The following is a 25,896-nucleotide window of genomic DNA, read 5'->3' as shown; positions in this document are numbered from 1 at the left end:
GGTTGTCTTTTGCTGAAAATTACATGAAGTGTTGCTGGTTGTTGTGAGAAAGGGCGTTTTTTTATGTGTGCGTGCGTTTGGGGAGGCATTGTCTGCGGAGGGTGATGTTTTGTGAGTAGTTAGGTAGGTATGGGTTGATAATGAAGGAGGATGCGGTTTCATTATGCGAGAAGGAGTGAAGTAGGAATGAATATGTCGAGTTTTTTTTTTGCTGACGGAAAAGAGTTGATCTGTCTGATGGTTGATGCATGAGATGTGTGAAAGGAGTTTCGATGAGGAGGAGAAGTCGGATTTGTGTGGGACGGGAAAGTTGGGGGTGGGAGAGAGCTGGTGCCTTCGGGTTGTGTGTGTGTGTGTGTGTGTGTGTGTGTGTGTGTGTGTGTGTGTGTGTGTGTGTGTGTGTGTGTGTTGTTTTTGTGCGGGCTTGGTGCGGCGGATTAACGGGTGGGTGTATGTACTTGGTTGGTACTGGCTGGGGCTTGGTGAGGTGCGGCGGTACGCTGTGTGGACGGTTGGGGCGATGAGGCGAGGCGGTTGCAGGACTCTTGGTGGGAGTATAAGGTAGTTTCGGTGGTTGAGGGTTAGCATGTGTAGCTGCGAGGTAAAGTAAAGTGTGGCGATGATGTTGGACAATTTGAGTTGATTAGGAGTTGGATATATGAGTATGCGCATGTATGCGTCTTGACGTGGAAGATGAAGGCTATTCAGGTGATTGAGACTCTTACAACGTGATGTCAACTCTTGGATATCAGATTCTACATTATGCTCCGTAAGACGGATGCCTTTCCCGTGTCCTTGTTTCTCAAGTACTACCAGCCATTGCCTCGTCAAACATCGGACCTCGTCGGCACCGGCAACCTCCTCCGCAGCCTCTCACAAATCTCAACATAGTCCGGCTCCGTCTCAGGCGTAATCTCGCCATGCCGAATCAAAAAGTCAATCATGACGGCGCAAACATTCGTCTTGAACTCGCCCGCCCTCATCCTCCGCACCACCTCCTCGCAGCTCATCGGCACAAACTCGTCCACCTCGCCATCGTCCCCCAGCCTTGGCACCTCCTCCCCTTCCCCCGACAGCTCCAGGTCGTACGTGTAGAGAATCTCCGAGTGCACCAGCTCCGAGCGCGGGTTCCTGTTGGCCATGGTGATGACGCCCGTGGCGCGGACGCGGGGCCCCACGAGGGAGGCAGGCAGGGAGGCTTCCTCCATGGACTCGGCGAGGATGCATGCCAGCGGGGAGTCGTCCGCCTTGACGCCGCCGGCGACGGTGCTGTCCAGCATGCCCGGGTACGTGTACAGCGTCTTGCTCCTGCGGGCGACCCAGATGCGCAGCTCGTTGCCGTTGTTTGCGTCGCGAGTGTAGGCTGTGAGGTGGGCGCCGCGGGTGCCGATGCCGAAGAGGGAGGCGGCGAAGCGCTCGACCTGGACGAACTCGCGGGCGCCGACGACGAGGAAGGGCTCGCTGTGCAGGCCGTTGAGCTGGGGGAAGGCGTTGGATTCGATGGCGGCGTCGACGGCTTGCTGGAAGGCGGCGTTGGCGTGGGCGGAGAGGGATGTGCCCGGTGGGGGAGGGGAGAGGACGACTTGGCGCTCGGGGTGGTGGGTGATGGTGAAGGAGGAGGGCCAGGGCATGCGGGTGAGGGTGTTGGGGTGGATGTAGCCGTGGGTGCGGGCGTCGGGGGCCAGGAGGAGGCGGTAGTAGGGGTGGCAGTTTTGCTCAAAGTCGAGGGGGAGGCTGGATGGACATGGAGCGAGTGAGTGAGTGGAGGGTACATGTATCTTTGTGGTGGTGAGGCTTACTTGTCAAAGACGGTGATGAGGTCCAGCAGGCCGGATGAGGGCCGGGTGGTGGGAGTGGCCATGGTGGGAGTTGGATCTGGCTGAGTGAGGCTGGGGATGGAGAGGGAGAGGTGCCGGTTGAGATGTTTGATGGGGGTCTGGACTACAGTATGGATGGATGGTTCACGGTGAGTCGGGCCGGGCGAGAGATCACGATCTTGATCTGTGAGACATGGGGCCGTGACGGAGAAAAGACCCCGCTCAGAAGTAGACGGCTGATGCGCTACGACAGTGGAAGAAGACGGTGCTGTTGAGAAGGATACCAACAAGTATCGCAGAGTGCTGTATCTGCTGCCTCCGTCACATCTCGCAGCCATCTTGCCTACATGCCAGGGGCTGTTATTTCTAACCTACAGTAGATCCCGGCACAGGCTCTCAAGCGAGCAGATCATCGCAGAATGCCTGCCTGACGCTAATCGTTGCATCGACCAAGCCTTTGACATCACCAATGGCAAGGCATTCTGCAGCCCAGCTCTCGGCTTGGGTTAAGCTTATTGCTTATGCGCGTCTGTCGGGCTTAAATACATGGACAAGGAATCCGAGACAGTTGCACTCCAACAGGTGGCATAACACCACCGTCAGCCACCGGACGCTCTAGGCAATAGTCTCCCGCAACGCCCCCGGATTGACGAGATCCGCCATGGAGAAGCTCGATGCTCTGCTGAGGGGAGCTGTCGCGGACAGAGGCGATGCTGCTTGCAAGGACAAGCTGCTCGGAGCAGCCTTTGTTGTGACGAATCGCCGTGGTAAGCACCGGTCCTCTTGTCAACCTCGCTCAAATCAGCGCGACTCTAGCATACATACCCACTCACAGCCTCCATGCCACAGGCGTCGTCTATTCTGGTTCCGCTGGCCGCATTGGCTTCGCTGCAGACTCGCCGGCGTTCAATGGCGATACCCTCACCTACGGCGCGTCCATAACCAAGCTCCTCTCTGCGGCGTGCCTCACGCAGCTGGTTGAGCAGGGCAAGATGCGGCTCGACTCTGACGTGCGGCAGATTGTCCCCGAGGTCCGCGATATGCAGATCCTGAGGGGGTTTACGCCCAAGGGAGAGCCTATGCTGGAGGATAACGACAGGCCCATTACGCTCAAGTATGCCTACATTCATGTCCATCACACTGAGAAGAGTGGTGCTGATACTCGGTTCGCAGACATCTAATGGTTCACACAGCCGGCCTCCGATATGACGTCGCAGACCCAGATCTACGAAAATGGTCCGAGTACGTCGGCAGACCCATTGGCAAAACGATCCGCCTCAGCAAGGACGGCTTCAACACGCCGCTCCTGATGCGCCCCGGCGACGGCTGGATGTACGGCCCGGCCATGGACTGGGCCGGCGTCGCGCTCGAGACGGTGACGGGCCGCACGCTGGGCGAGTACATGAAGCAGCACCTCCTCGACCCGCTGGGCATGCACGACACGGGCTTCCGCGTCGACCGGCTCCCTCACACGGCGGGCCGGCGCGCCCAGGTGACGCTGCGGGATGTCGACAGCGGCGGGCTCTCGGCGTTTGACGTCGCGCCCGTCGAGCCGGAGCTGGACAGCGCGGGCGCGGGCATCCACACGACGGCGCACGACTATGCGCGGATGCTGCGGGCGATGCTGTTGCTGCAGGCCGGCTCCGGACCGGGTGTCATCTCGGGAGAGACGGCGCGACAAGACTTGTTTGCGCCGCGGCTGGATGAGCGGCAGAGGGCTGTGATGGAGGAGTTTTTGTACGCGCCGGACAGGAGGGGGGCGTTTATACCGGGGGTTCCGGACGGGATTGGGTTGCAGTATGGGCTGGGGGGATTGTTGGCGTTGGGGGATGTGGAGGGGCAGAGGAGGAGGGGGAGTCTTTCGTGGTCGGGGGCGGCGAATTCGCGATGGGTGAGTCTTGTGTTTCGTTGTCTTGTTTCCTGTTCTTGATTCGAATGTTTATGCTTTTGGGTGAGGTTGAAGAGCTGACTGTTTGTGCTTGGTAGTGGATTGATCCGGAGACGGGGATTGCTGGGGTGTTGATGACGGCTGTGTTTCCGTTTGGAGACGAGGTGGCCTGTCGGTTGTATACGGAGCTGGAGAGGGCGGTTTATGCTGAGCTTGTCAAGTAAACATTGGCTGGATGTGGTTGAGGAGCATTGGCGTTGTGGCGATTTAGGACATGATGCAAGCCAATACTTGGTTCTACTGTTGTCGAAGTTTTGAAGGCATCTGGAACAGCTAACCCTGCCATGAATACGGATGGAGAGACGGGGTCCAGTCTCCAGCTTCTATTCCTGTCGAATCCGCTTTCTTCAAGCGGCATGTCCCCTGTCTGGGTGCTCCATACTGTACGAGGCGGGCTGCGATAAAGCACCTGATTCCCCCCTCTGGAGACTCCCAACGTCAAAATGTTTCCAAATTTTTCCCTGCGATGATCCAGAAGCCGTATCGAGTTAATATCTCCAGTCGGTGAGAAGAAAAGTTGCGCGTTTGTGCTCGTAGATGTCCATTTGCTCACCGACATGGGCGAATATGTGCCTGTCCAACTGCTCGTGTTGAGTCTGATGCCTGCGTCAAAGCGTCCAACGGACTCGAATGGATCCAACTCGACCTGCCGTCTATGTATCTGGCGGGCTCCAGGGTCTGTCCCGCTGCGGGCGAGCCGGGGCTGTTCTGGGCATCCTGTCGTAGCGCATCAAGACCCTGCAAATCCCACTTGACATCTCCCGTTGTCGTCGTTGATTTCCCCGTCATGATTGCACAGGACAGCATGAGACAGAGGCTGCTGTCAACTTGAAGTCACTCGCCCCCATGCGACATGACGTGACGCCGCCCCCGGATCCAGCGACTGCCCGCCCATACTGACTTTCCTTTCGTATCCAAATCAGTAATAAACATCTCGTAAACAAAACGGATGCCCTCTCGCTCTTTTCGGCCCTTCAGAGCCGTCGACGTCTGACCAGAATACGAATCCGCGCTCGCCCGCTATGCCCAAACTGGCCGCCAACACGAGCGCTAATGCCGACCCGAGCTCACAGCCACTTGACTGACCCATGATCCCCCGGAACAGCCAGAGTACAGGCGCCTTGCCCGCTGCAGCGGTGGCCTCGAGCGCTGTAGACGCGCTGGACTTGGACTGCCTGCAGCCCAGACGCTTCCATCCCGTCACCCAGCCAAGGGGAGACCCTTGGATCCCCGGCTTATGTTCACTCCGTCTCCTCCATCTCGAGCCTCAGCCTCCATCCTTTCTCTCGCTCTGCCTCTCGCTCTCCCCTCCTCCTCCTCCTCCTCCTCCTCCTCCTCCTCCATCATCTTCGTCGTCCTCCTCATTGCCGCTCTCTCTGCGAGCCATGACGCAGCATTAACACACTCGTTTTCGTTATTTGGCTGTCGTCGGCTCTGCTCGTTGGCATTCTGCTTAGCACTTCCTTTTCGTTCTTCGTTCTCTGTTTGTTCTGCAATCTTCTGCCATCTTTCGACCATCTGGGTAGTGGCCAGCATTTCCCTCGCTAATTACTGACGAATACAATTACACCATCTCGTTAATCGGATTACCATCGGCCTCTTCCCGGTGCTTGTGCGACACTCCTCGTTTCTTCCCTAACAATGCGCGCGACTTCTCTCCTGGCCGCCGCCTTGGCCCTGGCTGGTGATGCCCTCGCTGGCAAGATGAAATATCTGGGCGTAGCCATTCCCGGAATCGATTTCGGTTGTGACATTGACGGCAGCTGTCCGACCGATACGGCGTCTGTGCCGCTGCTGAGCTACAAGGGAGGCGATGGCGCTGGCCAGATGAAGCATTTCGCCGAGGACGACGGCCTCAACGTCTTTCGCATATGTGAGTGAGGCCTGGTTTCGTGTGACTCGGGTACGACTGGGCACTGACGCCCACCTGCAGCCGCGACATGGCAGTTTGTCCTCAACAACACGGTGGACGGCAAGCTGGACGAGCTCAACTGGGGTTCCTACAACAAGGTCGTCGACGCCTGTCTCGAGACGGGCGCCTACTGCATGATTGACATGCACAACTTTGCCCGGTACAACGGCGGCATCATCGGCCAGGGAGGCGTGTCGGACGACATCTTTGTCGACCTCTGGGTCCAGATCGCAAAGTACTACGAGGACAACGACAAGATCATCTTTGGCCTGATGAACGAGCCCCACGACCTCGACATTGAGCTCTGGGCCCAGACGTGCCAGAAGGTCGTCACTGCGATCCGAAAGGCCGGCGCCACCTCGCAGATGATTCTCCTGCCCGGAACCAACTTTGCCAGCGTCGAGACGTATGTGTCCACCGGAAGCGCGGAAGCCCTCGGCAAGATTACCAACCCGGATGGGAGCACCGACCTGCTGTATTTTGACGTGCACAAGTATCTCGACATTAACAACTCTGGATCGCATGCCGAGTGCACCACCAATAACGTCGACGCTTTCAACGATTTCGCGGACTGGCTGAGGCAGAACAAGCGCCAGGCCATCATCTCGGAGACGGGCGCGTCCATGGAGCCTTCGGTAAGATGGCCGACTCACCTACCAGCTTGCTGGCGTGTACTGACCGTTGCAGTGCATGACTGCGTTCTGCGCCCAGAACAAGGCCATTAGCGAAAACAGCGACGTCTACATTGGCTTTGTCGGCTGGGGCGCTGGCAGCTTTGACACCTCGTACATCTTGACCCTGACTCCCCTTGGGACGCCCGGCAACTACACCGACAACAAGCTCATGAACGAGTGCATTCTGGACCAGTTTACCCTCGACGAAAAGTACCGACCCACACCCACCTCGATTTCCACGGCAGCCGAAGAGACTGCTACGTCGACGGCGACCAGTGACGGCGACGCGCCATCCACCACGAAACCCATCTTCAGGGAGGAAACCGCTTCTCCCACTCCCAACGCCGTTACCAACCCCTCGCCCGACACGAGCGATTCTTCCGACGACGACAAAGATTCATCAGCGTCTTTGAGTGCCCAGGGCTTGACAGGCACCGTGTTGTTCACCGTCGCTGCCCTTGGCTACATGCTAATAGCGTTTTGATGACTTTTGATGAGTTTGTATATCGAGCATGAGGGAGATGCTATGCGTATATATGTTGATGCGGGTACATAAGACTAGAGCCATGGTGTAATCAGTTGTTCTTCTTTTGCGTCATGTAGATATGAATTATTTAATCTTTCAGAGGCTGGATTGGGGGGCTATGCGATGATTGACGGATTGACGGATATTTGAAGACGTTTAATGAGGAAATGTGCGAGATGATTGCGAGTCTGGAGTTGAAGAGGTGAGGTCATTGTTCAGTTGAAGCAAGGGTTGACATGTGGTGTCTTGATGGTGTCTCACTTCCCCACGTTTTTCTTGTCGGATAACTCATGAAGCCTCCCTTCAGCGGGGCAAGGCGTGAATAATTGAGATCCGTGAAAAATATGGTGAAGAGGCTTGAGTTATGGGCCTTTGACAAGAATGCTCACTGTCTGTCTCATGTCTTGGCAAGATTGATCAGCAGCAAGAGCTCTCCTGACCATAGGTATGTGATGCTTGCGCAAACATCCACGAGAAAGTACGAAAGGAAGTTGCATTGTTCTTCAGCCTGTCAGGCGCTCACACTAGGTATGGATGGTCTTCCAATTGGTCTCTCTTTTACCATTGCAACTCATCTTTCTCTTCCATCCCATCTTCTCTTCCATCACGTCTTTCGTGTTCTCTGTATGGCAATTGCTTATCCTGTATAGCAAGGAATACGAAGCCGGCATCCCATCCTAGGGGATATGGTGTAGGGGTATCACGTCTGCTTTGCATTGTTCTGTTCAGCGTTGAACGACGGCATCTGCAGAAGGCCCGGGGTTCAAATCCCCGTGTCTCCAGGCTTTTTTTTTTTGCTCTTTTCTAAACAAGGATCGAGCCTTCCCTTTTTTTCGCTCTCGTTTTCTTTCTGTCCTTGGTGTGAGATGTGGGCTGCGTGGGGGTGTGGGGTACATCGGATGAGGATTTGACGCTAAGACAGACGGGATGGAGAGGGGAAGAAGGTGCAATAATGAGAAGGGCTTTATGATGAGGGAAAATAGGGATATTAGTCATTACGCGTTAGAGGCCAAATGGTCTAGTGGTATGATTCTTGCTTTGGGTTGCGTTTTGTGTGCTCAACTGCAAGAGGTCCCGTGTTCAATCCACGGTTTGGCCCTCTTCTTTTGCTTTTCTGGTTCTGGGTGCTTTTCTTTTTTGTGGGCGATGTCAGATAGTGTTTATCTTTTTGGTGAGATGTGGGTGTGAAGAGAGATTCATGAGATTGGGTGGCGTTGAAGACGTTCAGTGAGATTCTTGTGTTCAAAGTTTTTCATAAGGTGGGTGGATCAGGTACGGCTTTTAAGAGAGGTGGGATTGGAAAGAGGGAGCGAAGCCGATGAATTGGCGGTGTTAATGGAGAGATAATTTCGCCATTGATGGGCAGTGTGCCATCGGGGGATCCATTACGCATCTTGGGGCGAATGGAAATGCGAATGAGGGGACTTTGAAGGCGCGAGTGAAATCGACGGAGTTGAATATGGGTGCAGAGAGGACGAGGTTTATCAGGAGAGAGGAACTGGTGATGGGCCTCGGGGTTGGATTGTGAAATGCGGTGTTGTTATTTTTGCTCATCGGGAGAGTGTGCTTTCGCACGAGAGCACGATGACAAGTGAACTCCGATATAGCAGCTTACTTTCTCCTATGATGAAGGAGTATCGCATCGAGGACAGTTTCGGTGAAACTTACGCCAGCGCTGAACAAGTTGTCTTGTTCTGGGGGGGCAATTTTTGACATGAGTTCGCCCTCGAGCTGGAATTAGCCAAAGAAGATTTCTGATAGAGGCAGTTGGCTCAATTGTTGGTCTCCATTGTTCATCTGCAGTGGTTTGGGAGCAGGACAGTCAGTTGTACTGCGTTCTCAAAGGCCTGTTCGTAGATTGCGCTAGGCTCATAGGTGTCTTATCGTGACCGCCAGACATAACAACCCAGCCATAGGCAGAGTGCCAGAGTGGTTAATGGGTATGACTAGAAATCATATGGTTTCGGCCTCGCAGGTTCGAATCCTGTCTCTGTCGGGTTGTTCTTTCTCATCTTTTTTTGCTCTTTTCCCCCATGTTTACTCGGTGCATTCTCCGCTTGCTTCTGGTCAATTCAGTCTTTCTGCCCTCATTGCAGACTTTTTTTTTTTTTTGTTGCTTGTTCCTTCTCGCGTTGAATGCAATGACAGTTGACATGCCGTGTGATCCAGGGGTTTGTGTTATATGGCGTCAAATAGCAGTAGCGCGATGGGTAGCTTGTGAGGGTATAGCTACCTACCCTGCGACGAAGGATGAAATCGCCAGTGCTTGAAAATTCGATGGCGCTTTGCTTTCCGATAGTAGAAGATTGAATCAGGTGAAAAGAAAAAGAGTGAAACCGAAATAACCTACCTATGGTTGATCTGAATATTTGAGTTGCAAGGACTTGTTGATAGATGTGCAAGCCAGATGTAAAGAATACTCATTAACAGCTTATAACGCAAGCGCCAGAGGTCACTTCTTCAACAGCAAATAACTGCCTGGGCAATTCAATCGGTGTTATTTGAAGCACATGACTTCCCAAGCTATTTGGGAGATGATTGACGCGGATAGTATCTTTTCCCCATTTTCTTCCCTTTAACTATGCCATGAGAAGAGCAGTCATCGACCGCTTGAATAGCAAAGTACTCGAGTCCAATCCTCAGAACTGGTCCCACAACTTGGGTCTAAGAGAGCTTCATCCCTGAATTATCGGCGCAAGTCTAGCCGAAAAAGTGAAAAGGCTGATGGGCTCAGATAACGCCATGCCAGATGCGAGATCCGTATCCGCTCAACTTCCAAGATGGAGCAACGAGATCAGGCAGAGCTGCGCTCGGCCACTGCCGAGAGAGTACTTGTACTAATTCTTTGCGGTACGCTATGTGAAGAAAGAGGGAAGAAAAGGCTGTAAATCCTCACACATCGTATGTCTGACGAGCTGCTGCCTGGCGTTCCTGACCGGACTCCACTTACCAACGATCTTTAGGGCCGATGGCATTATTGCCTGGAGAATATCCGTACCTGACCATTTCGGCATGTATTTAATGTCCAGGAGCTCAGCTCGGCCTACTGGCTTGTTGTTTGGTCGCGGCTTGGCACTGAGAATTTGTTCAGACTCCAGTCCTGCCTAGAACGACCCGCTCAAGATGCCCAAGAGTAGAATCTATGATGCAGAATCACCGGTGGACGAAGAGTTTAAAAAGGCGTTTTCACTTCCCGACCTCCCTCCACTGAGTGAACCAGACTCTAGGAGGGCTGCCGACATCTACTCACCACCAAGCCAATCAACTCTCGACAAGGTCGTTGGATTCCTATCAAACCCATTGACGGCCTTCCGGCCAAAGAAAGACGACATGCCCGGCTTTCAGTATCCCGGCGTCAACATGCCGGTGGTCACGTCGGTGCGCGCTCGTTCGCAAGACCAGCCCATCTATCCCATTGGCATGCCCCAGGCGCGAGGATCTGGTTCCGCCATCCTGCCCATCCGAGAGGTGGCCATGATGCTGCTCATGGAAAAGCTGACGGACAAGCCCAACTGGCACGAGAAGGTGTTTGACGACGCCATTGTGCGGAAGTGGTGGCACGAGGCGAGGACGCAGTCGGAGAACAGCCTCTTTGCGCGCATCATGGAGGGGAAGACGACGTATAGGGGAGAGATTCCTATGCCTCAGACGAGGATTATCTCTGATAAGGCCTTTGAGTTTGTTCGTTGATTGGCCCCCCTTTGCTAGAACGAGATGGACTGATGAAATGTATAGTGTATTGCTGAGTTGCGCCGAAAAGCTGCGTACTTTGTCCAGACGGGGCTCATTCCCACCCTTGACTCGGCGGGCAACACCATTGTCAAGTCTGATACTTTTGTCAGCGCTCAACTTTGGGACGAGTTGAAAAAGTCATTTGAGACGCTCCGGGCAGACCAGGCCGGGAACGTGGATTGGCACCCTGGGACCAATGACATGGTGCAGAATCTGGTTCACCCGTCCATGTACCCGTTCGTCTTCGGTATGTGTTCCCCTACCCCCCCCTGCTACTCTTGGAATTGGATCTAATCTTCGACGTATCGAAAAAGGCCGATCTCGCTTCATCCATGAAGAAGAGGTCGACAGAGAAAACGCCTTCGCATCTGTCGGCAAAGGCAGCATTGTGCCTGAGATAACCCGTCTCCCGGATTACGGATTCAGGTTTCTCAACGTCGCCTGGCAATCGAACAGCATAGGCGCCGTTCCGCCTGAATATCGCTCGAGCCTGTATCAGTGGCTGCCTACCAACGTCGTGTTCAGAGAAGATGGGACGGCCAAGTTGACCAGCTACGTCAACAACTTACACCCGAGAAAGTACCCAGCTATATACGAGGCCATTGAGCACGCCATCGACGCAGCCATTCCGGCGTGGGATCAGTGCCTCCGAGAGAATCTGCGATATCAAGAGAACATTACCGCTGGAAGGGATGATTCGCGCTTCGACTTGATTACGGATGCTAGGTGCGTTTCCCACAGCGGTTCTGTTCAAGTTGACGTATAGAAGATGACGCTGATCGTGCAGCATTTAGTGACGAAGACGATGATCTGTGGACAACTTCAATGGTGTACCAGATGCCAGACGACCACAGGTATCGGTACATGTATTCAGATCCCGACAAAATCAAGCCGAGCATGGGCGAACGTATTCTGCCCGGAGAATGGGTCGAGGGCCGAGACGCGATCCTGCCGGAGCCGAATCGCCTGGAGGAGAATGTGATTGACTATACGCCTCCGCAGAGGCTGCGGGAAAAGTTCAAGGAGCACGGGCTGCAGGTCATTGTCAAGATGGCCAGCATTGAGCTGACGCCGGAGAAGCCTTACTTTCCGGCTGGCTCGTGGCATGTAAGCTTTTCCTGCTTCCTGCTGACCATGCTGTATGCGGACTGACTGTGTTTCTAGGTTGAGGGGCAGATGAACGAGAGAATATGCGCCACGGCGCTCTTCTACCTCGATAGTGAGAATGTCACGGACAGCCATCTGTCGTTTCGCATGCAGACGAACAGTTGGCTTCAGGAGGGCATCAGCTACGGCCAGGACCAGTACAACTATCTGGAGCGTGTCTATGGCACTACTCTCGGATATGGCTCGACTTGTTTGCAGAATTACGGAGATGTGCGAACGTGTCCGGGACGGCTGATTGCTTTTCCAAACGTATTGTAAGTTGCCTCACTTGCGTCTACTGCCCATATCGATACTCATCATATGTGTTAGTCAACATCGAGTCTCGGCGTTCCGGCTCAAAGACGACGCCAAGCCGGGGCACAGGAGGTTCCTGGCGCTGTGGCTGGTTGATCCGCATGAGCGCATCGTGTCTACGGCGAATGTGCCGCCGCAGCAGAAGGACTGGTGGACTGAGTCGTTGCCGGACATGAAGAGGGAGGATGGCGTCAAGGAGGAGATTCCGGAGAGCCTCATGACGGTGGAGGAGGCGCGGGAGCACCGGCTGAGGCTGATGCATGAGCGGTCGCGGTACGAGGCCAAGGCGGAGCAGACGGTGGGAAGCGTGTCATATAACTTCTGCGAGCACTGATAAGTAGTTGGTGATGAGGATATCCGGTTGAATAACCTAGAAGTCGTGGCCAGGTTGGTGGTTTGTCTTTGATTCTCGCACAGAGCATCAGTCTTTGGCGGGGTTCCATCCGCGGGGCATCTGTGGCACGGCTCGTGGCTCAACAGCGTCAATCGCCCGCGTGCGCCACGGTTTGACAATTTTTTCGTCCTCGAGGCGGGGTGAAGTGCTCATTAATTGATGCCTCAGGCCACCTCCGCCTCTGCTAGGGCTCCCGCAGTTGGTGGGGGGGCTGCCTTGCATCAATACTGCGCAGTTCCATCTGGTGCAATCTTTTTTTTCCTGCGACTCCTCTCCAGTAGATACCCAACTCTCTCCAGCTCTCTCCAGCCAAACGACCTCTTTATCCTCTTTTTCTCACCCTCGATATCACACACACAACCGCAGCCATGGGCTTCACCGATCTCCTCTCCGATGCCGGCCTCACCCGTAAGTTAATCCTCGCATCTGCGCTGCTGGACAGAGACACACACAGACAGGTGGACTAACGATGAGGCTCGACAGTCCTGAACAACTGGGTTTCCACCCGCTCCTACATCACTGGGTATGCGCTCTTTTCCCCTCTGCGCCGCGACGACGATGCGCTTCTCCCGTGTCTGAATCCCGATCCTGCCCTCGCACATGTTTACAAAATTTTTCCTCTCGTCCCTCTCTGCGGCACAATCTGTCGATGATTTGCATGCAGCCCAGCCCCTCTTTCATAATTTTCACCCCTCAGTGCCTGCATGACGGCCCAAGGAAAAAAAAAAAAAAATAGTCAACAAGAGAACACCCCTCACTGACCCCTCCCCCGCCATATACAGCTACAACGCCAGCCAGGCCGACGTCGCCGTCTTCAAGGCCCTCAAGGAGGCTCCCAGCGCCGACAAGTACCCCGCTGCCGCCCGTTGGTACAAGCACATCGCCACGTACGAGGATGAGTTCGCCACCCTCGAGGGCGATGCCAGCAAGCCTTACACCGTCTACGGCCCTGAGGAGTCCGAGCTCACCGTGAACCCCGCCAAGGCCCCCGAGGCCGCCGCCGACGACGACGATGTCGACCTGTTCGGCTCTGACGACGAGGAGGAGGATGCCGAGGCTGCCCGTATCCGTGAGGAGCGCCTGGCTGCCTACCGCGAGAAGAAGGCTGCCAAGCCCAAGGTTGCCGCCAAGTCTGTTGTCACCCTGGACGTGAAGCCTTGGGGTGAGTTTTATTCTTTCCCCCTGCTGATACTGTTGCTCCTGGCGCAGTTATGCAGGTTTCCTTGTACCATGTTTGATGCTAACCGTTCAACTCTAGATGACGAGACCGACCTGGTCGCCATGGAGGCTGCCGTCCGTGGCATCGAGAAGGATGGTCTGCTGTGGGGTGCCTCCAAGCTGGTCCCCGTCGGCTTCGGTATCAAGAAGCTGCAGATCAACCTGGTCGTTGAGGATGAGAAGGTCTCCCTGGACGAGCTCCAGGAGCAGATCCAGGAGTTTGAGGACTACGTCCAGTCCAGCGATATCGTTGCCATGCAGAAGCTGTAAGCGAATGGAAAGAAAAGGTGTTGCGAGCCACGAAAATGAAATGCATCATGGGTAATGATTGGGGGAAAGAATCTATCAATGTCTTACTTACATGTAGTTATGCGCTTGCTTGAGGATGCCAAAGTGCCCTCTTGCATAGTCACGGATTCTTAAAAGAAAAAAAATACAAGAAGCCATAGACAATGTCTGCAAGTCTGTTGCGTGTGAAGTGCATGCTTTTCGAGACACCGCCATGACAGGGCATGTAGTTGCATGCCCCAAGGAGTTGGATAATCGTATATGTAGCCACTTATGAGACTCTGTGAGACGACTCCTTGATGGCGGTGGTGGACGATAGTGCAGTTTTAGATGATGAGTGTTTCTAAAGCAAGCCTCTACGGCCTCATCCAATTTCTAGGGATCAGAGAGCAATCTGCGTGTCATTATAGGCAGGCACTCTATATATCAAAGGCTGTATCTCGTCATTGTTGGTGTCTTTCATGTTTCGAGACACAAAACCTCAAACTGCATTGGAACCAAAGCGCATATAGGCTGGTGTAGATGGCATCTCAAGCACATACGACCATAGGTAGTGGAAAACTCGGGGTCCCGTCTGCTCCCCCATAGATAAGCCACTAACCGGCAGATTAGTAGTTGGGTGGGTGACCACCAGCGAACACCGGCTGTTGTATGTTTTCTTTTTCTTTTTTGCATTTCCAGTTAAACTTGGCAGAGTTGTTGGGTATATATGGCGGATCAAGGCTTTAACACAGCACATACGACCATAGGTAGTGGAAAACTCGGGGTCCCGTCCGCTCCCCCATAGACAAGCCACTAACCGGCAGATTAGTAGTCAGGTGGGTGACCACTGGCGAACACCGGCTGTTGTATGTTTTTATTTATTTTTATTTATTTTTTTTTTCTTCCTTCTTTTGTCGTTGTTTTGCTGGAGTGTGTGCCTGGGGTTGTCTTGAGGTTGGGGTTGGCGTTGGTTGAGGAGATGTGGGACGGCATGGTTGAGGTTCTTGATGGATTGGTTCCTCGGTGTTATTGGAACGAACGGAAATGTATATATTTGTTAATGGTGTGGCGATATAAAATTGGCATGTGTTAAGCAGATGTAAATGTAAGTCGAAAGGGTTGAATTTCTCATTGCTCGATTGGTGTCTCGGTGTAAGAGAGAATCACAATATATACACATGTTAATGAGATGTGCCTCTCCATCGAGCATTCACGGAAGTCCAAAGCTCTATATCTGTCACGTTCCAGAATTTGACCAACATTCTCTTTCTCTAGTAGCAAATACCTCTTGTCTCTTGAAACATATCTTGGAAGTAATACTGCAACCATCCACATGAGTCAATACGAAGCATTTTGCACATCTACTATTCTGTCCATCTGAGTCACCAGAATATTTTGGAGAGAATGTCCTTGTGAGATGAATAACTGACGGGACATTCGACCCAAAGCGCAGTTTAAATGAGCCAACCCATCCACTAGGTTGATTACGTGGTTCGGATGCTCTCGACGCATTATGAGTGAGGCGCTTTGACAGTTCTGGCTGGGATAATTCCCGGTACTTTGGTTTGTCCAGTGTCCAATGTGCTGGTAATATGCTTACCCTTGGGTATGGGGTGGCATTCTAGTTCTGCCCTTAACGTTGCCTTCGTTCAGGCTTTCTTCCTGGGGGGTCTTGCAGCTGTGCCGATAGTGCTTGGGAATATGCATATAGAGAGGTAAACCCGGCGTCATAGGAGATAATAACAAAACTGCTATCACGGAGTGAAGGCGAGGAAAAGTGCAATACTATCAAGGGTTTGCACCTCCTACGGTAAGGGGAAACTAGCCAATATATATATATATATATATATATAGAATAAGCCTACCCTTGTCTCGGCAGCCTATGACTTGTCCACTGAAGACGGAAGTGCTTCCATGAAGGGGTCGCCATGCAAGCCAGAAATTACATGGAATTACGCAGCATTCTGCTCCATAACGATGAGACTCGAAATCACGGGGCATGATGAAGGAGAAACATGGCATAGGTGAAACTTGAACTGCTTGTAGCTCAACTTGCATAGCTTACACACTAAGACCTGGTTGGACACTATAGTGCAAGGTTTTCCTCAGCAGGACATCTACGGCCATCGCTCTGTCAACTGCAATTGGCATGACGAATCCTAGGGGCGAAAGGTGCCAGATAGTAGGCAGACGCAAGCCCAGACTATGATGGACACGACGGCAATGATGATGATGATGCCCGAGGACCAGTCGCCGAATGGAAAGTGAAAGGCCTTGTGTTTGATCGCCCTCCTAGTCCTTGAGGCTCTGTACCTTCATAGTGGTAAGGATGACGGCGCAGATGACTAGAATCCATGTCAACTAGTCTAGGACTATCTATCTTGCCGGGCGGATCGAATTGGGTGCCAGGGCTTGTTGGTGGAATCTCTCTGGACAGACTCTAGGTTCGCCTGATTGGCGACGTCGAAAGACGCCCGTTGTACCCGTTGTGAACAATGACTTAGGGAGACGCTGGGCAGGTTGGAGCAGCGTGGAGAGCCAGCTATCTACGAGATGAGAGCCGGCGAGGGCGTTCAGGACGCCGAATGCGGTGCTTGGGATGACAAAGCTTGGGAGGTTGTTTTCAGATAACCCCTAGATCAGACACGGGATGAAGGAAATGATGGAGAGGAGCGAGGGCTGGGGCTTGGGCCCTGGCTGCATGAAATGCTCAAGGCTTTTTGCATGCTGAGCTTAAGTAGCTAGAGGGATTGCCAGGAGAGATTGACACTTGGAGGGGGGCAGATCATCACCAGAATGTGATTGAGAGTCACAGAGGAAGCGTAAGTTGGAGGCAAAACGCATCGACTCTAGTTTTCTGTTTGTCTACATCATAATGGAAAGTGTTCTATGACATGGTCGGGGTTTCTCGTGGGCCGCTGTCGCCTCATCGGCATAGCATTGTAATTTCTTGACTGAAATACAAACACTAATCTATAGGCATGGAGCTGTTAAGGGCTGCCAGGGGAATGTGAAGAACAAAAGGTGCAAGGAGCACTACAGCATTGCAGAAACTACTGGAGGATGAACCAACATACACAGATGAGTTCCTCTTGGCGTATAGACGGCTTTGTGGCAGTCTGGAGTCTGCTGCGTAAAGGTCCGCGGAAGTTGACCTTCGTTTCCCGATCTCCAAGCAATCCTGACCCTTGTGGGATCGGGGGACGTCGATGGGAGTCTATAGACGACTGTGAATGTAGTTTCCGAGAGGAGAAGTGTTAATTGGGGATGGGCTGGAACATGCGTAGGTCTTGGTGTTGGTGTTGTGTCAGCTACAGTGACCATGAGGTGGTTTGACACATATTGCACTTGCACGGGCTACTGGACATGAAGAGAGCGTCTGTTGATTACTACATGTATTCAAGAGCGTATTGATTTCTTGAGAGCTAATGCTGATGGTTGATGGCAGGTTTATGGGATAGTGAAATGAACCGGGTTAAGTAGGAGACGGAGTTGTGTTCAAGATTGAAGTGATGATAGAGGCTGTAAGCGTTGATGCCATGCCTTTCTCAACTTGGCGCACGGTATTGGATAGGGGCAAGGTGAGGAGATGCTCCAATCAGTTACATGCCGTCTATCTGATTCATACAGCGTATAGAAGCCTGAGTACAGTCCGTCCATCTTGCATCGCCTAAATTTCCCCCTTGATGATGGCCGCCGCATGCTCAGCCACGCCATACACCGTAGCCTGAGGATTCGCCCGCGGCGTCAGAGGAATGATGCTTGCGTCGGCAACCCGCAGATTCGAGACGCCGTAGACGCGCAGCCGGGCGTCCACCACGCCGCCCAGGGCCTCGGGCATCATGGAGCAGGTGCCGGTGAAGTGGTGGGCGCCCACCGCGGTCCGGCGCAGGTACTCCTTGGCCTGGTCGACGGCGGCGTTGCGCTGCTCGACGGCCTTGAGATGGCTGGCGAGGGGCTGGGCGCCGGCAATGGACTCGACGAAGCCGAGGTGGCGCGCGAGGATCTCGATGTCGAGGGGATGCGACAAGTATCGGGGGTCGATGGCCACGTCGGTCGCGGACGTGATGTGGACGGAGCCCCGCGAGAGTGGGTGCGCCAGCAGGAGAGCGATGGAGAAGTGCTTGCCGGTGCCGGCGGGCGGAGGCGCCATTGTGCCGTCGGGGTTGAAGGCCGCGTAGCCCGGGAACGAGATGTAGTATCCCGAAGCCTCGTCCGGCGACGTGAGTATGGAGCGGACAAAGTCGGCCTGGGCCTCGACGAAGGCGGCGTTGGCGCCTGCGTCCGCGCTGGCGATGTACTTGCTGATGAGATGCTCGACCTCGGCCTTGCCCTCGGCCGTCTGGATGCCCGGGAACGGCAGCTGGGCGGCGTTGTTGGTGCCGCTGCTGGCAAAGGGGCCCAGCTGCTGCGAGTAGGCGGCCATGGCGGCCTGGAGGGCGGCCGGATCCTGGCGCGCGAGGCCGTCCATGGTCTTTTCGTCGTCCCGGGCCTCGAAGCTAAGGCCGCACAAGGGATGGTTCTGCAGGTTCTCGCCGACGTTGGGATTGTCGACGACGACGTCGATGCCTAGCTTCTCCAGGCGCTTTGCATCGCCGACCCCGGACAGCTCGAGTAGTCGGGGGCTGTTGATGGTGCCTGCGGTCAGGATGATTTCCTTGCCCGCGGCGGTCTGCGTCTTGTCGTCGTCTTTGGTGTACTCGACGCCCGTGGCGGTGACTGCGTCTCCGTCCTTGTCGAAGAGAATCCTGCTTACTGCGGCCTTGGGGATGACGGTGAGGTTCTCGCGACTGCGGGCCGGCTCGAGATAGGCGTTTCCAGCATAGCTCCTCGTCTTGGACGCCGGATGGATGGTGTCCGGGACGAAGACGGGCCCGCAGGCCTGCTTGGCGGTGTCCTCGCTCTTGGGGAACCCAAGGCCCTCGAGCGTCTGCTGCCAGATGCCTGGCCAGGCGTTGTCGGCGTCCTTGGGGTAGCTAAGCTGGAGCGGCCCCGAGCCGGTGACATCTGCGGACGGCGACGTCAAGGTGTACGACCTGGCGAGCGACTGGGAAAAGCTGGCCCAATCCCAGCCGGGGTTGCCGAGCCTGGACCAGGCGTCTACGTTTGCCTTGGACGAGGACGTAAAGGAGAGGCCGTTGATGGCGCTGGAGCCGCCGAGGACTTTACCTTGCGGGAAGGCGATGGAGCGGTCGTTGAGGCCGGGCTGGGTTAAGCCCTCGGTGAGCAGGAGGTCCCATGAAGACGCAGGAGTGTTTGTCTTGTGTTGATATGTCTAATTTTGACTTGATAACATACCTGGGGAACTGTCTTGAACTTCCAGTCTGCGTCTGTATTCAGCAGCGTCGGCCACATTGCCGGCACTGACAGACGGGCATCGCCAGTTAGGTCCTCGCCCGCCTCCAGGACAAGGACTCGCTTCGAGGAGTCCTCTGTCAGGCGTGCTGCCAGGACCAAGCCTGCGGTTCCGCCGCCGACGATGATGTAGTCGTAGCTGGTCATGATGACGATGAGAGTGACAAATGTGTAAGAGAATGGATTGAGATGAAGCGCTGAGATTGACTAAAAGTACATCTTGGATGGGGGTATAAGTGAGGATGACGCCGGAAGGATTTGATGACCATGTTGCCAAAGGGGTAATGGGCCACCAATCACCGGGCTTCACAAATTATCATCCTTCGTGATGTTGACAAATCAGTGCAGTTCGAATGCACTCGGGGTTAACACGGGATGAAGTCCGCTCGCGACATCCTCATCCGTTGCGTGTCGTGTCGATGTTGGTTGAGACGCTGACGGACAAAAAAAGTCGTTCGACAGCGCACCAACAACGGGCAAGACGAAAGAGCATGCTTCTGCTTCGCTACATGTAGTAGATGCCCAGTCCGGAGGGCGTCCTGTCGAGGCAGCAAATCGGGGCCGTGGGATGACAGAATGGCGTCAACGGGGCAGAAGGAGTCTCTGCCATTGGTCCCCCAATGTGTTGTTGGCTTTGCACATAGGGGCGCTGATGGCGGCTGCGGAGTTGACAATGCTTGGACGGCGAAATGGATGGGAATGAGAAGTAGAAGCTTGTGTTTTCAGCGGAGGTATGTGTGCTTGTTAAGTCCATTTCTCGTCTGTCGATGAAGCCTTTCAGGCATATTTGTCCACGGAGGCTGCAGAAACATACACATTGACAACGAGATTCTGGTTCCGCGTTCAAGTGCTTGGCTTACGGGGTACAACAACTGCGGTTGCCCTACGGATATAGCTCCTCACTTTGACGGCTTTGCAAGGTTGACGTGCCTCATGTGTGGATGTGTGGAGAATGCTTTGAAAGATGATCCCTGTGCGGAATCCCTGTCGACAATGAGGACCCTGGTCGTCGATCGGTCCACCGCAAGCCGCTCGCTCCACTCGCCGAGTTGAAGATACAGACTGTCGCTGTCGGTGCAGCCTCCGACCCAGATCGAGTCGCAAGTTGTAGTATCTAGTGAACTAATGCGGACTCGCGTTTGATGTAGATGTGGTATTAGGCACACTGTTGTGCTAACTATGGAGATGCAACATTCTACACATCTGGAAACATATGCGTGTAGATCGCTGCTTGGGAGCCTATCTTAACTTCATTCTATGGACCAAAGGGCCAGCCGTTGATGCCGGCGGTATACAACTGGCTCTGCTTGATGGCGTCAGCCTTTGACTTGAGCTCGTCCACTTCCCAGTTGGCCCAAAGGAGGCGGCCGCTGAGGAAAGCTGCTTCAGGACTCGCCAGCCAGACCATGAAGTGCGCAGGAAGTTGAACTAGAAGCACACAAATGAGCATTGACATGCTAGAGTCTGAGATCCAAAAAGCCACAAGCAACCAGGGAGAGTAGAGAACGAAGAAGCACACCTTTGTCCATGGGAAGACTCTCAGCTTTTGCGCCGCTCCTGGTGAAGATGTTCGTCTCAATCATGCCCGGGTGGACGGCCGCCGCGAAGAGGTTTGGGTGCTCGGCGGCCACGAACTCGATCAGCTTCGTCTGGGCGAGCTTTGACGACATGTACGCTGAAAGTCCCGGCACCATGGTTGCTGGGAGGGCTGTGGTGCCTGTGGTTACTGCGAGGACCGCTGCATGAGTAGCATTGGCCGTGGGAAGAAAGGCATGTAGCGATGCGTAGGTGCCTTTGGTGTTGGTCTGGGGGGGGACCAAACGGCCAGTTGGGTCAGTAGGTATTCCATGAAATACTTCATCCCCCATTGAATATTCGCAGGGAGAGAGGCAGGAAAGCTTGCATAAACGAAGAACCCGATATTGTGCTAGGGTAGTATGGACACACCTCGAACGACTGCCAGAACTCTGCAAAGTTAGAAGCCGCAATGGTCGAGGGCGCGGCGACGTGACCAGCCCCGAGGATGAGGACATCCCACGTGCCAATCACTGCAGCCGCCTGAGCCAGAGAGTCCTCGCTTGCCACGTCAGCAACGTGAACGGATGTCGACACGGTGGAGGGCAGCGCGGCAGCCGTCTGCTTTAGGGAGGCTTCGGTTCGTCCTAGGAGGGCGATGCGGGCTGCTCCGGCGGTAGCAAATGCTGAAGCTGTCTCTCTACCGATGCCGCTGCCCTTTTGTTTTTGAAAGGGTGGCAAACACCAGATTATTAGCATCATGGAACTAAATACACTGCGTCTAATCTACTTTGTGAAATCGAGGAGTAAGGGGCCTCCGCCTCCCCACTTGTCAAAGCAACGGCCACATGGTGATGCGAAACCAAACCGAATCCACGAGGGGATGGAAGTTGCTCAGACGGACCAGCTCCTGAGACGAGACGGGGAAAACTCACAGCGCCGGTGATGACCACCGTCTTCCCGGAGGCGCTGAGCTCGGGCCGCCCGGGGGAGATGGCGGCGTAAGTATCATTGTGCCAGCTTGCCGTGGCAGAAGGGAATGGAGGCTGCATCGTGTGGTTGTGCAAAAGTTGACTTTCTCTCTCAGAGATTTGACGATACTGCAGCTTATTGCCTGTCGTATTTCTCTAAGATCAAGATGAGTGAAAGGGCGGATGGAGAGCCCGTGTGTGGCTCGACCAGGCTTTAAGCTTATACGGAAGCAGTTTGACGTCTGGGACAAGGCAGGCCAGCCTTATGTAGTCGTATCTCCGTAGTGCTGACAGAAACCATGGAAAGTGCGTATAAGCCGCAAAATGTGCCTCCTACGTGTACGACGACGGAACTGTCGACAGAAGGGCTGCATGTGGGTAACACAGGCGATGCTTACCAACGGACGTCAAGTTCATCACATGCAGAGGCTCTGCCACACGGAGTTGCGGGCTTCCTTACTGACAGGATCTGGCTCCAGCGCGTGTTTCTATATCCGCAGCCTACTGCGTGTAAGTCAAGCGGTCCTCATGCAGTAGGGGCAGGGATGTCACACATCAGTGCCCGCACCTCGTCTTACCATCGACGGGAGATGGTGAATTGGCTCAGTGCCGCAACTCGCTTGAACGGGGTCGTTGGTTGCTAACAATGTCTGCGGGCTCGCGGGGAATCCAACTGCTGATGTGGCTCTTCTTATTTACGGTGCTGTGCTATTTTGAGGCGTAGATTATTTCTGGATGATGGTATAGTAGTCTTTTGCCCCTGTAAGGGATTGCATTCAGCACCAGGTGAACACTTGGGAGATTCCATTTTCCTATGGAACGAATGATTTCGCTTATCTAGAGAACCAGGCAAGCCTGACAGCAGATTCCAGATGGCTAGCAGACATTTTCCTGCCCTGAAACTGGGCCAACTGCCGAGCCCTAGTCATGACGTTTTGCATCTGGTGTCCATCCATCCTCCAGTTTGCCAACTCATCAACATATCCATCAATATCGTCAAAGTCCATGTCATCCTTACCCAGCAACTTGAAATTGTTGAACATGTTGCGCCAGATCTGTGCTCGTTGTGGTTCCGTTAGAGGCTCATAGTGCAAGACGAGCTGAATGTGTGACCGGAATACTTCGCCAGTAACCTGGAGGCGATGTGACTCCATAATAAGAACCCCCCCGAACCCTTCGACAGCACGTAAAAGGGCCGAGACGCGCGCATCTTGGGCCACTGTACTCAACGTTTGCTCTTCGAGAAACACTTCGGTCTCGGCCAACAGGAGTATGCAGCCCCAGGTTTTGGCAAGGTAGAAGGTCTCCTCCAAACGCTTCTCTACATCTTCGGGTTGGGTGCCGACCTCGCTGCATGCCACAACGTAGAGGGGCCTCTCGAGGCACTCGGCAGCTCTCTCGACTGTGAACGTCTTTCCAGTTCCGGGTTCTCCGCGAAGAAGCATGGTGAGGCCTTTGTCCCCGCTTTGCACTTCGCCGGCGTCTGTCTGCGAATAGATGTGGCTTGTGATGACAGCCCGGGTGAGCTCTTGTGTCTCGGTCTCTGCGCCGAGATGGCTGAATGCATGCTTGTTCCAGGCTATTTCTCGAATGCGGTCGACGTCGACATCCTCTGCGTTGCATTCTTGTTAGTCTTCTCATGAAGGTTTCCGTAACTTGGGAGAACGTACCCCATCTCTTCTGTCGAAGACCGTAGCCCATGACTGTACGAGGGAAGAGATACAAGTCTGGCTCGGACGGGGCGTCTTCCTGATTGATGAATGCCGGCTTCACCCTCGAGATACGCAAGACTTGTTCACTGTGCCCAATTTTTCCCAACAATCCGGAGCCAGGATGCCTGTTATGATATATCCGATCGTCTATCATGTAGCGCTGGTCCGGCTATGAGCAACTATTAGCAGTGCCCCTTGTTAAATAGCAATGGCGGCATTGCGAAGTACTCACTGTGCAGCCCTTGTTCTTCGTGCTATACGAGACGTACTTGCCATGGCGACAATCCCAGAATGTTTTCCCTCGTCGTTCAAGTGTATCTCGCACCTCTTGTGAGGCGAACCGGAGCGGGAATGCGTCCAAGTCAGCGATGGATATCTCTGCATCCCGAGTCGGATCTGCGTCTAGTTGTATGGCAGGCATCGTTGTCATCCGATAAAAATCGCCATCGTACCTGTATGACCAGGCGTCCACTTCCCATCTCCGCTTAGACATCTTGTCGTCTGTCAATGGCGGTACCTCGTCTGGCCCTTGGTTAATGGGTTTAGCTGCAACCTCTTGTAGCCAGGATGTTGCTAGACGAGCTTCGAAGCCGCCTACGACTCCGCAAACCAAGACGTCTCCAGGATGGATCAAGTAGCTCATAGAAGATGCAGAGACCATTCCACGCTTGAATTGGCCGTCGGCTCGACGGTGGGCTTCATTGTAGGCGTCGTTCAACCATCTCGTCAGACTTTGCATGGCCTCTGCCTGCGAAGGTGTCAAACCATCAAGCATGTTTCTCTGGTTGCGATAATGGTACCACCATAGATGTGGTGCCCGAATTTCTTTGTCAGAAACGAGGCAGGAGAACTTCTTTTGTAGAGCCTCATCTCTTCCCGCAAGTTTCTCCATGGCTCTCATCATATCCTCCGAGACAAGCTTGATGATCTCGCCATCGGGCTCCGGACCTGGCTTCTTGCTCCCGACATCTTGCTGCAAAGGCTTCTTGGTTCCCCCGCGCATATTTGCGGAGTAGGTCTTGTAGACCACGAAATGAAGAGACTTGTAGAGACCGTATGCCTCGGGATATTGCACTGGAGAGCACGCTTCGAGGACAAACTTATCGCCGCATCTGACCCAACGCGGCTGGTCCAGGTAGACCTTTTCGCCTTCTTCACCAGTGATGCAGTGGAATATCGCAAAGTTGGGAGGCTTTGCGTCTGATAACTGCCGTCGGAGAAGTTGGTTCTCGTCCTGCAATGCCTTGATCTGTGCTTGCAGCATGATAATCGTCTGACTCATCTTTGTCTGGTCGGGCGGATTGAAGCTTGACGGCATGGTGTTCATCGTGTTTCTGATGGCCATGGTGGGATTTCTTTGCATGGTATTCATCATGGCCGAGGGACTCGGCTCCGGAGGGCGCTTCATTGGCGTGTGTTCATGCCATGGTGGGACGACAAGTTTGGCTTGTTCTTGACGAGCCATTTCAAGACGCCTTTTGTTCTGGGCCTCGAGCAGTATGAGCTGTAACTCGTAGTCTGACAAAACCGAAACATGGGGGGTGGTAGTAAGCGCAGGCTTCTGTGGTTCCTTGAGCTGTCGAACAGCCTCATCGGGAGTGTCTCCGATGGCATCTTGGTCTCTCTCTGTGTTGTCTGGCTTTGGTGGCTCTTCGTCGAACACCGTCCAGTCAGCATCGCTCAGGCTCTCTGGCGACTGCGATGTTTGAAGGGCCTGGAATCCATCGTTGAGGGAGCTCTCGGATGCTGTTGATTTTTCTTGAGCAACAGATTGCTGCGCTGCTGCTTTGTCTTGACTGACGCTGGTGTTCATGCTTGCAGCGTTCTGTAGTGATTCGATGACTTGAAGAGGGAGGGGTTCGCCTGTTCTTCTTTTGTCCGCTGAGATCAATATGTCGGCTGACTGGTGAGCGCGGAGAACGATGCGCAGTATAAGTCTGTCGAGATGCTGGCTGATGCGATGCAAGCAATGACTGGTGAGATAATAGCATGGCAATGTTTTATAGTTAGCCTCTGGAGACCCTGCACATGGATGCCTAACGGACTCGGGCGTCCATCCAATACTGTGTCTGGAAAGGGTGACACAATATGGAGTATCTCTAGGCATCCAACTTCTTGTCGGTTGCCTCGGTTAATACATAAGCCTCACCTTCATGTTCAGTATTGGGCGACGGTATCTGCCTAGATGGATTGCTGCGATCCGAACTGGTACTCTCAAAGCAATGGATAAACACCGACAAATGGAAGATGAACACGCGCACACGGCTAGAATCTGACCTGAACCCTGGATGGCATCACAATGATGGACAGTCCAGACAAACATCGTCTTCAAGCCCCTCTAGAAAAAAAAAGGTAGAAAAAGAGGTCCCAACGGGAGGATATCAGTTTGTC

The 25,896-nt window shown here is 53.9% G+C and overlaps 11 protein-coding genes across 11 annotated transcripts; 3 read left to right on the top strand and 8 right to left on the bottom strand.

The window, feature by feature from the left end:
- Positions 1 to 827: 827 nt before the first annotated feature.
- Positions 828 to 1,861, bottom strand: CCMA1212_006358 (Uncharacterized protein; the record flags this gene model as incomplete). Its single annotated transcript, XM_073703583.1, has 2 exons — positions 828 to 1,734; positions 1,800 to 1,861. 2 exons carry the CDS (start codon positions 1,859 to 1,861, stop codon positions 828 to 830), a joined length of 969 nt encoding a protein of 322 aa, XP_073557898.1.
- Positions 1,862 to 2,478: 617 nt separating this feature from the next.
- On the top strand, positions 2,479 to 3,929 carry CCMA1212_006357 (Acyltransferase mlcH; the record flags this gene model as incomplete). The annotated part of the gene is made up of 4 exons (XM_073703582.1): positions 2,479 to 2,594; positions 2,653 to 2,931; positions 2,991 to 3,708; positions 3,804 to 3,929. 4 exons carry the CDS (start codon positions 2,479 to 2,481, stop codon positions 3,927 to 3,929), a joined length of 1,239 nt encoding a protein of 412 aa, XP_073557895.1.
- On the bottom strand, positions 3,043 to 4,051 carry CCMA1212_006356 (uncharacterized protein; the record flags this gene model as incomplete). Its single annotated transcript, XM_073703581.1, has 2 exons — positions 3,043 to 3,535; positions 4,044 to 4,051. 2 exons carry the CDS (start codon positions 4,049 to 4,051, stop codon positions 3,043 to 3,045), a joined length of 501 nt encoding a protein of 166 aa, XP_073557894.1.
- A 914-nt stretch (positions 4,052 to 4,965) lies between these two features.
- On the bottom strand, positions 4,966 to 5,301 carry CCMA1212_006355 (uncharacterized protein; the record flags this gene model as incomplete). Its single annotated transcript, XM_073703580.1, has 1 exon — positions 4,966 to 5,301. The coding sequence occupies one exon, from the start codon at positions 5,299 to 5,301 to the stop codon at positions 4,966 to 4,968; it is 336 nt and encodes a 111-aa protein (XP_073557897.1).
- Positions 5,302 to 5,406: 105 nt separating this feature from the next.
- On the top strand, positions 5,407 to 6,835 carry CCMA1212_006354 (Endoglucanase EG-II; the record flags this gene model as incomplete). Its single annotated transcript, XM_073703579.1, has 3 exons — positions 5,407 to 5,638; positions 5,699 to 6,312; positions 6,365 to 6,835. The coding sequence occupies 3 exons, from the start codon at positions 5,407 to 5,409 to the stop codon at positions 6,833 to 6,835; spliced, it is 1,317 nt and encodes a 438-aa protein (XP_073557896.1).
- A 3,065-nt stretch (positions 6,836 to 9,900) lies between these two features.
- CCMA1212_006350 (Elongation factor 1-beta) lies at positions 9,901 to 13,952 on the top strand (the record flags this gene model as incomplete). Its single annotated transcript, XM_073703578.1, has 11 exons — positions 9,901 to 10,558; positions 10,613 to 10,856; positions 10,924 to 11,335; positions 11,404 to 11,716; positions 11,774 to 12,030; positions 12,086 to 12,368; positions 12,496 to 12,574; positions 12,831 to 12,872; positions 12,948 to 12,987; positions 13,247 to 13,626; positions 13,723 to 13,952. Exons 1-11 carry the CDS (start codon positions 10,001 to 10,003, stop codon positions 13,950 to 13,952), a joined length of 2,838 nt encoding a protein of 945 aa, XP_073557893.1. The 5' UTR covers positions 9,901 to 10,000.
- A 2,061-nt stretch (positions 13,953 to 16,013) lies between these two features.
- Positions 16,014 to 16,271, bottom strand: CCMA1212_006349 (uncharacterized protein; the record flags this gene model as incomplete). Its single annotated transcript, XM_073703577.1, has 2 exons — positions 16,014 to 16,244; positions 16,266 to 16,271. The coding sequence occupies 2 exons, from the start codon at positions 16,269 to 16,271 to the stop codon at positions 16,014 to 16,016; spliced, it is 237 nt and encodes a 78-aa protein (XP_073558110.1).
- Positions 16,272 to 16,328: 57 nt separating this feature from the next.
- CCMA1212_006348 (uncharacterized protein) lies at positions 16,329 to 16,778 on the bottom strand (the record flags this gene model as incomplete). The annotated part of the gene is given in 2 exon segments (XM_073703576.1): positions 16,329 to 16,586; positions 16,598 to 16,778. 2 exon segments carry the CDS (start codon positions 16,676 to 16,678, stop codon positions 16,329 to 16,331), a joined length of 339 nt encoding a protein of 112 aa, XP_073558111.1. The 5' UTR covers positions 16,679 to 16,778.
- Positions 16,779 to 17,622: 844 nt separating this feature from the next.
- Positions 17,623 to 19,454, bottom strand: CCMA1212_006347 (uncharacterized protein; the record flags this gene model as incomplete). The annotated part of the gene is made up of 2 exons (XM_073703575.1): positions 17,623 to 19,212; positions 19,251 to 19,454. 2 exons carry the CDS (start codon positions 19,452 to 19,454, stop codon positions 17,623 to 17,625), a joined length of 1,794 nt encoding a protein of 597 aa, XP_073558104.1.
- Positions 19,455 to 20,562: 1,108 nt separating this feature from the next.
- Positions 20,563 to 21,874, bottom strand: CCMA1212_006346 (Short chain dehydrogenase andI; the record flags this gene model as incomplete). Its single annotated transcript, XM_073703574.1, has 4 exons — positions 20,563 to 20,735; positions 20,827 to 21,112; positions 21,255 to 21,539; positions 21,758 to 21,874. 4 exons carry the CDS (start codon positions 21,872 to 21,874, stop codon positions 20,563 to 20,565), a joined length of 861 nt encoding a protein of 286 aa, XP_073558105.1.
- Positions 21,875 to 22,626: 752 nt separating this feature from the next.
- Positions 22,627 to 25,318, bottom strand: CCMA1212_006345 (uncharacterized protein; the record flags this gene model as incomplete). Its single annotated transcript, XM_073703573.1, has 3 exons — positions 22,627 to 23,405; positions 23,464 to 23,674; positions 23,738 to 25,318. 3 exons carry the CDS (start codon positions 25,316 to 25,318, stop codon positions 22,627 to 22,629), a joined length of 2,571 nt encoding a protein of 856 aa, XP_073558102.1.
- Between the last annotated feature and the right edge of the window lie 578 nt (positions 25,319 to 25,896).

This window comes from Trichoderma ghanense, assembly GCF_004382785.1.
Source record: "Trichoderma ghanense strain CCMA-1212 chromosome Unknown scaffold_7, whole genome shotgun sequence".
Lineage (NCBI taxonomy): Eukaryota > Fungi > Ascomycota > Sordariomycetes > Hypocreales > Hypocreaceae > Trichoderma > Trichoderma ghanense.
The sequence above is the reverse complement of the archived record's forward strand: the minus strand, read 5'-3'. Positions and strand labels throughout refer to the sequence as shown.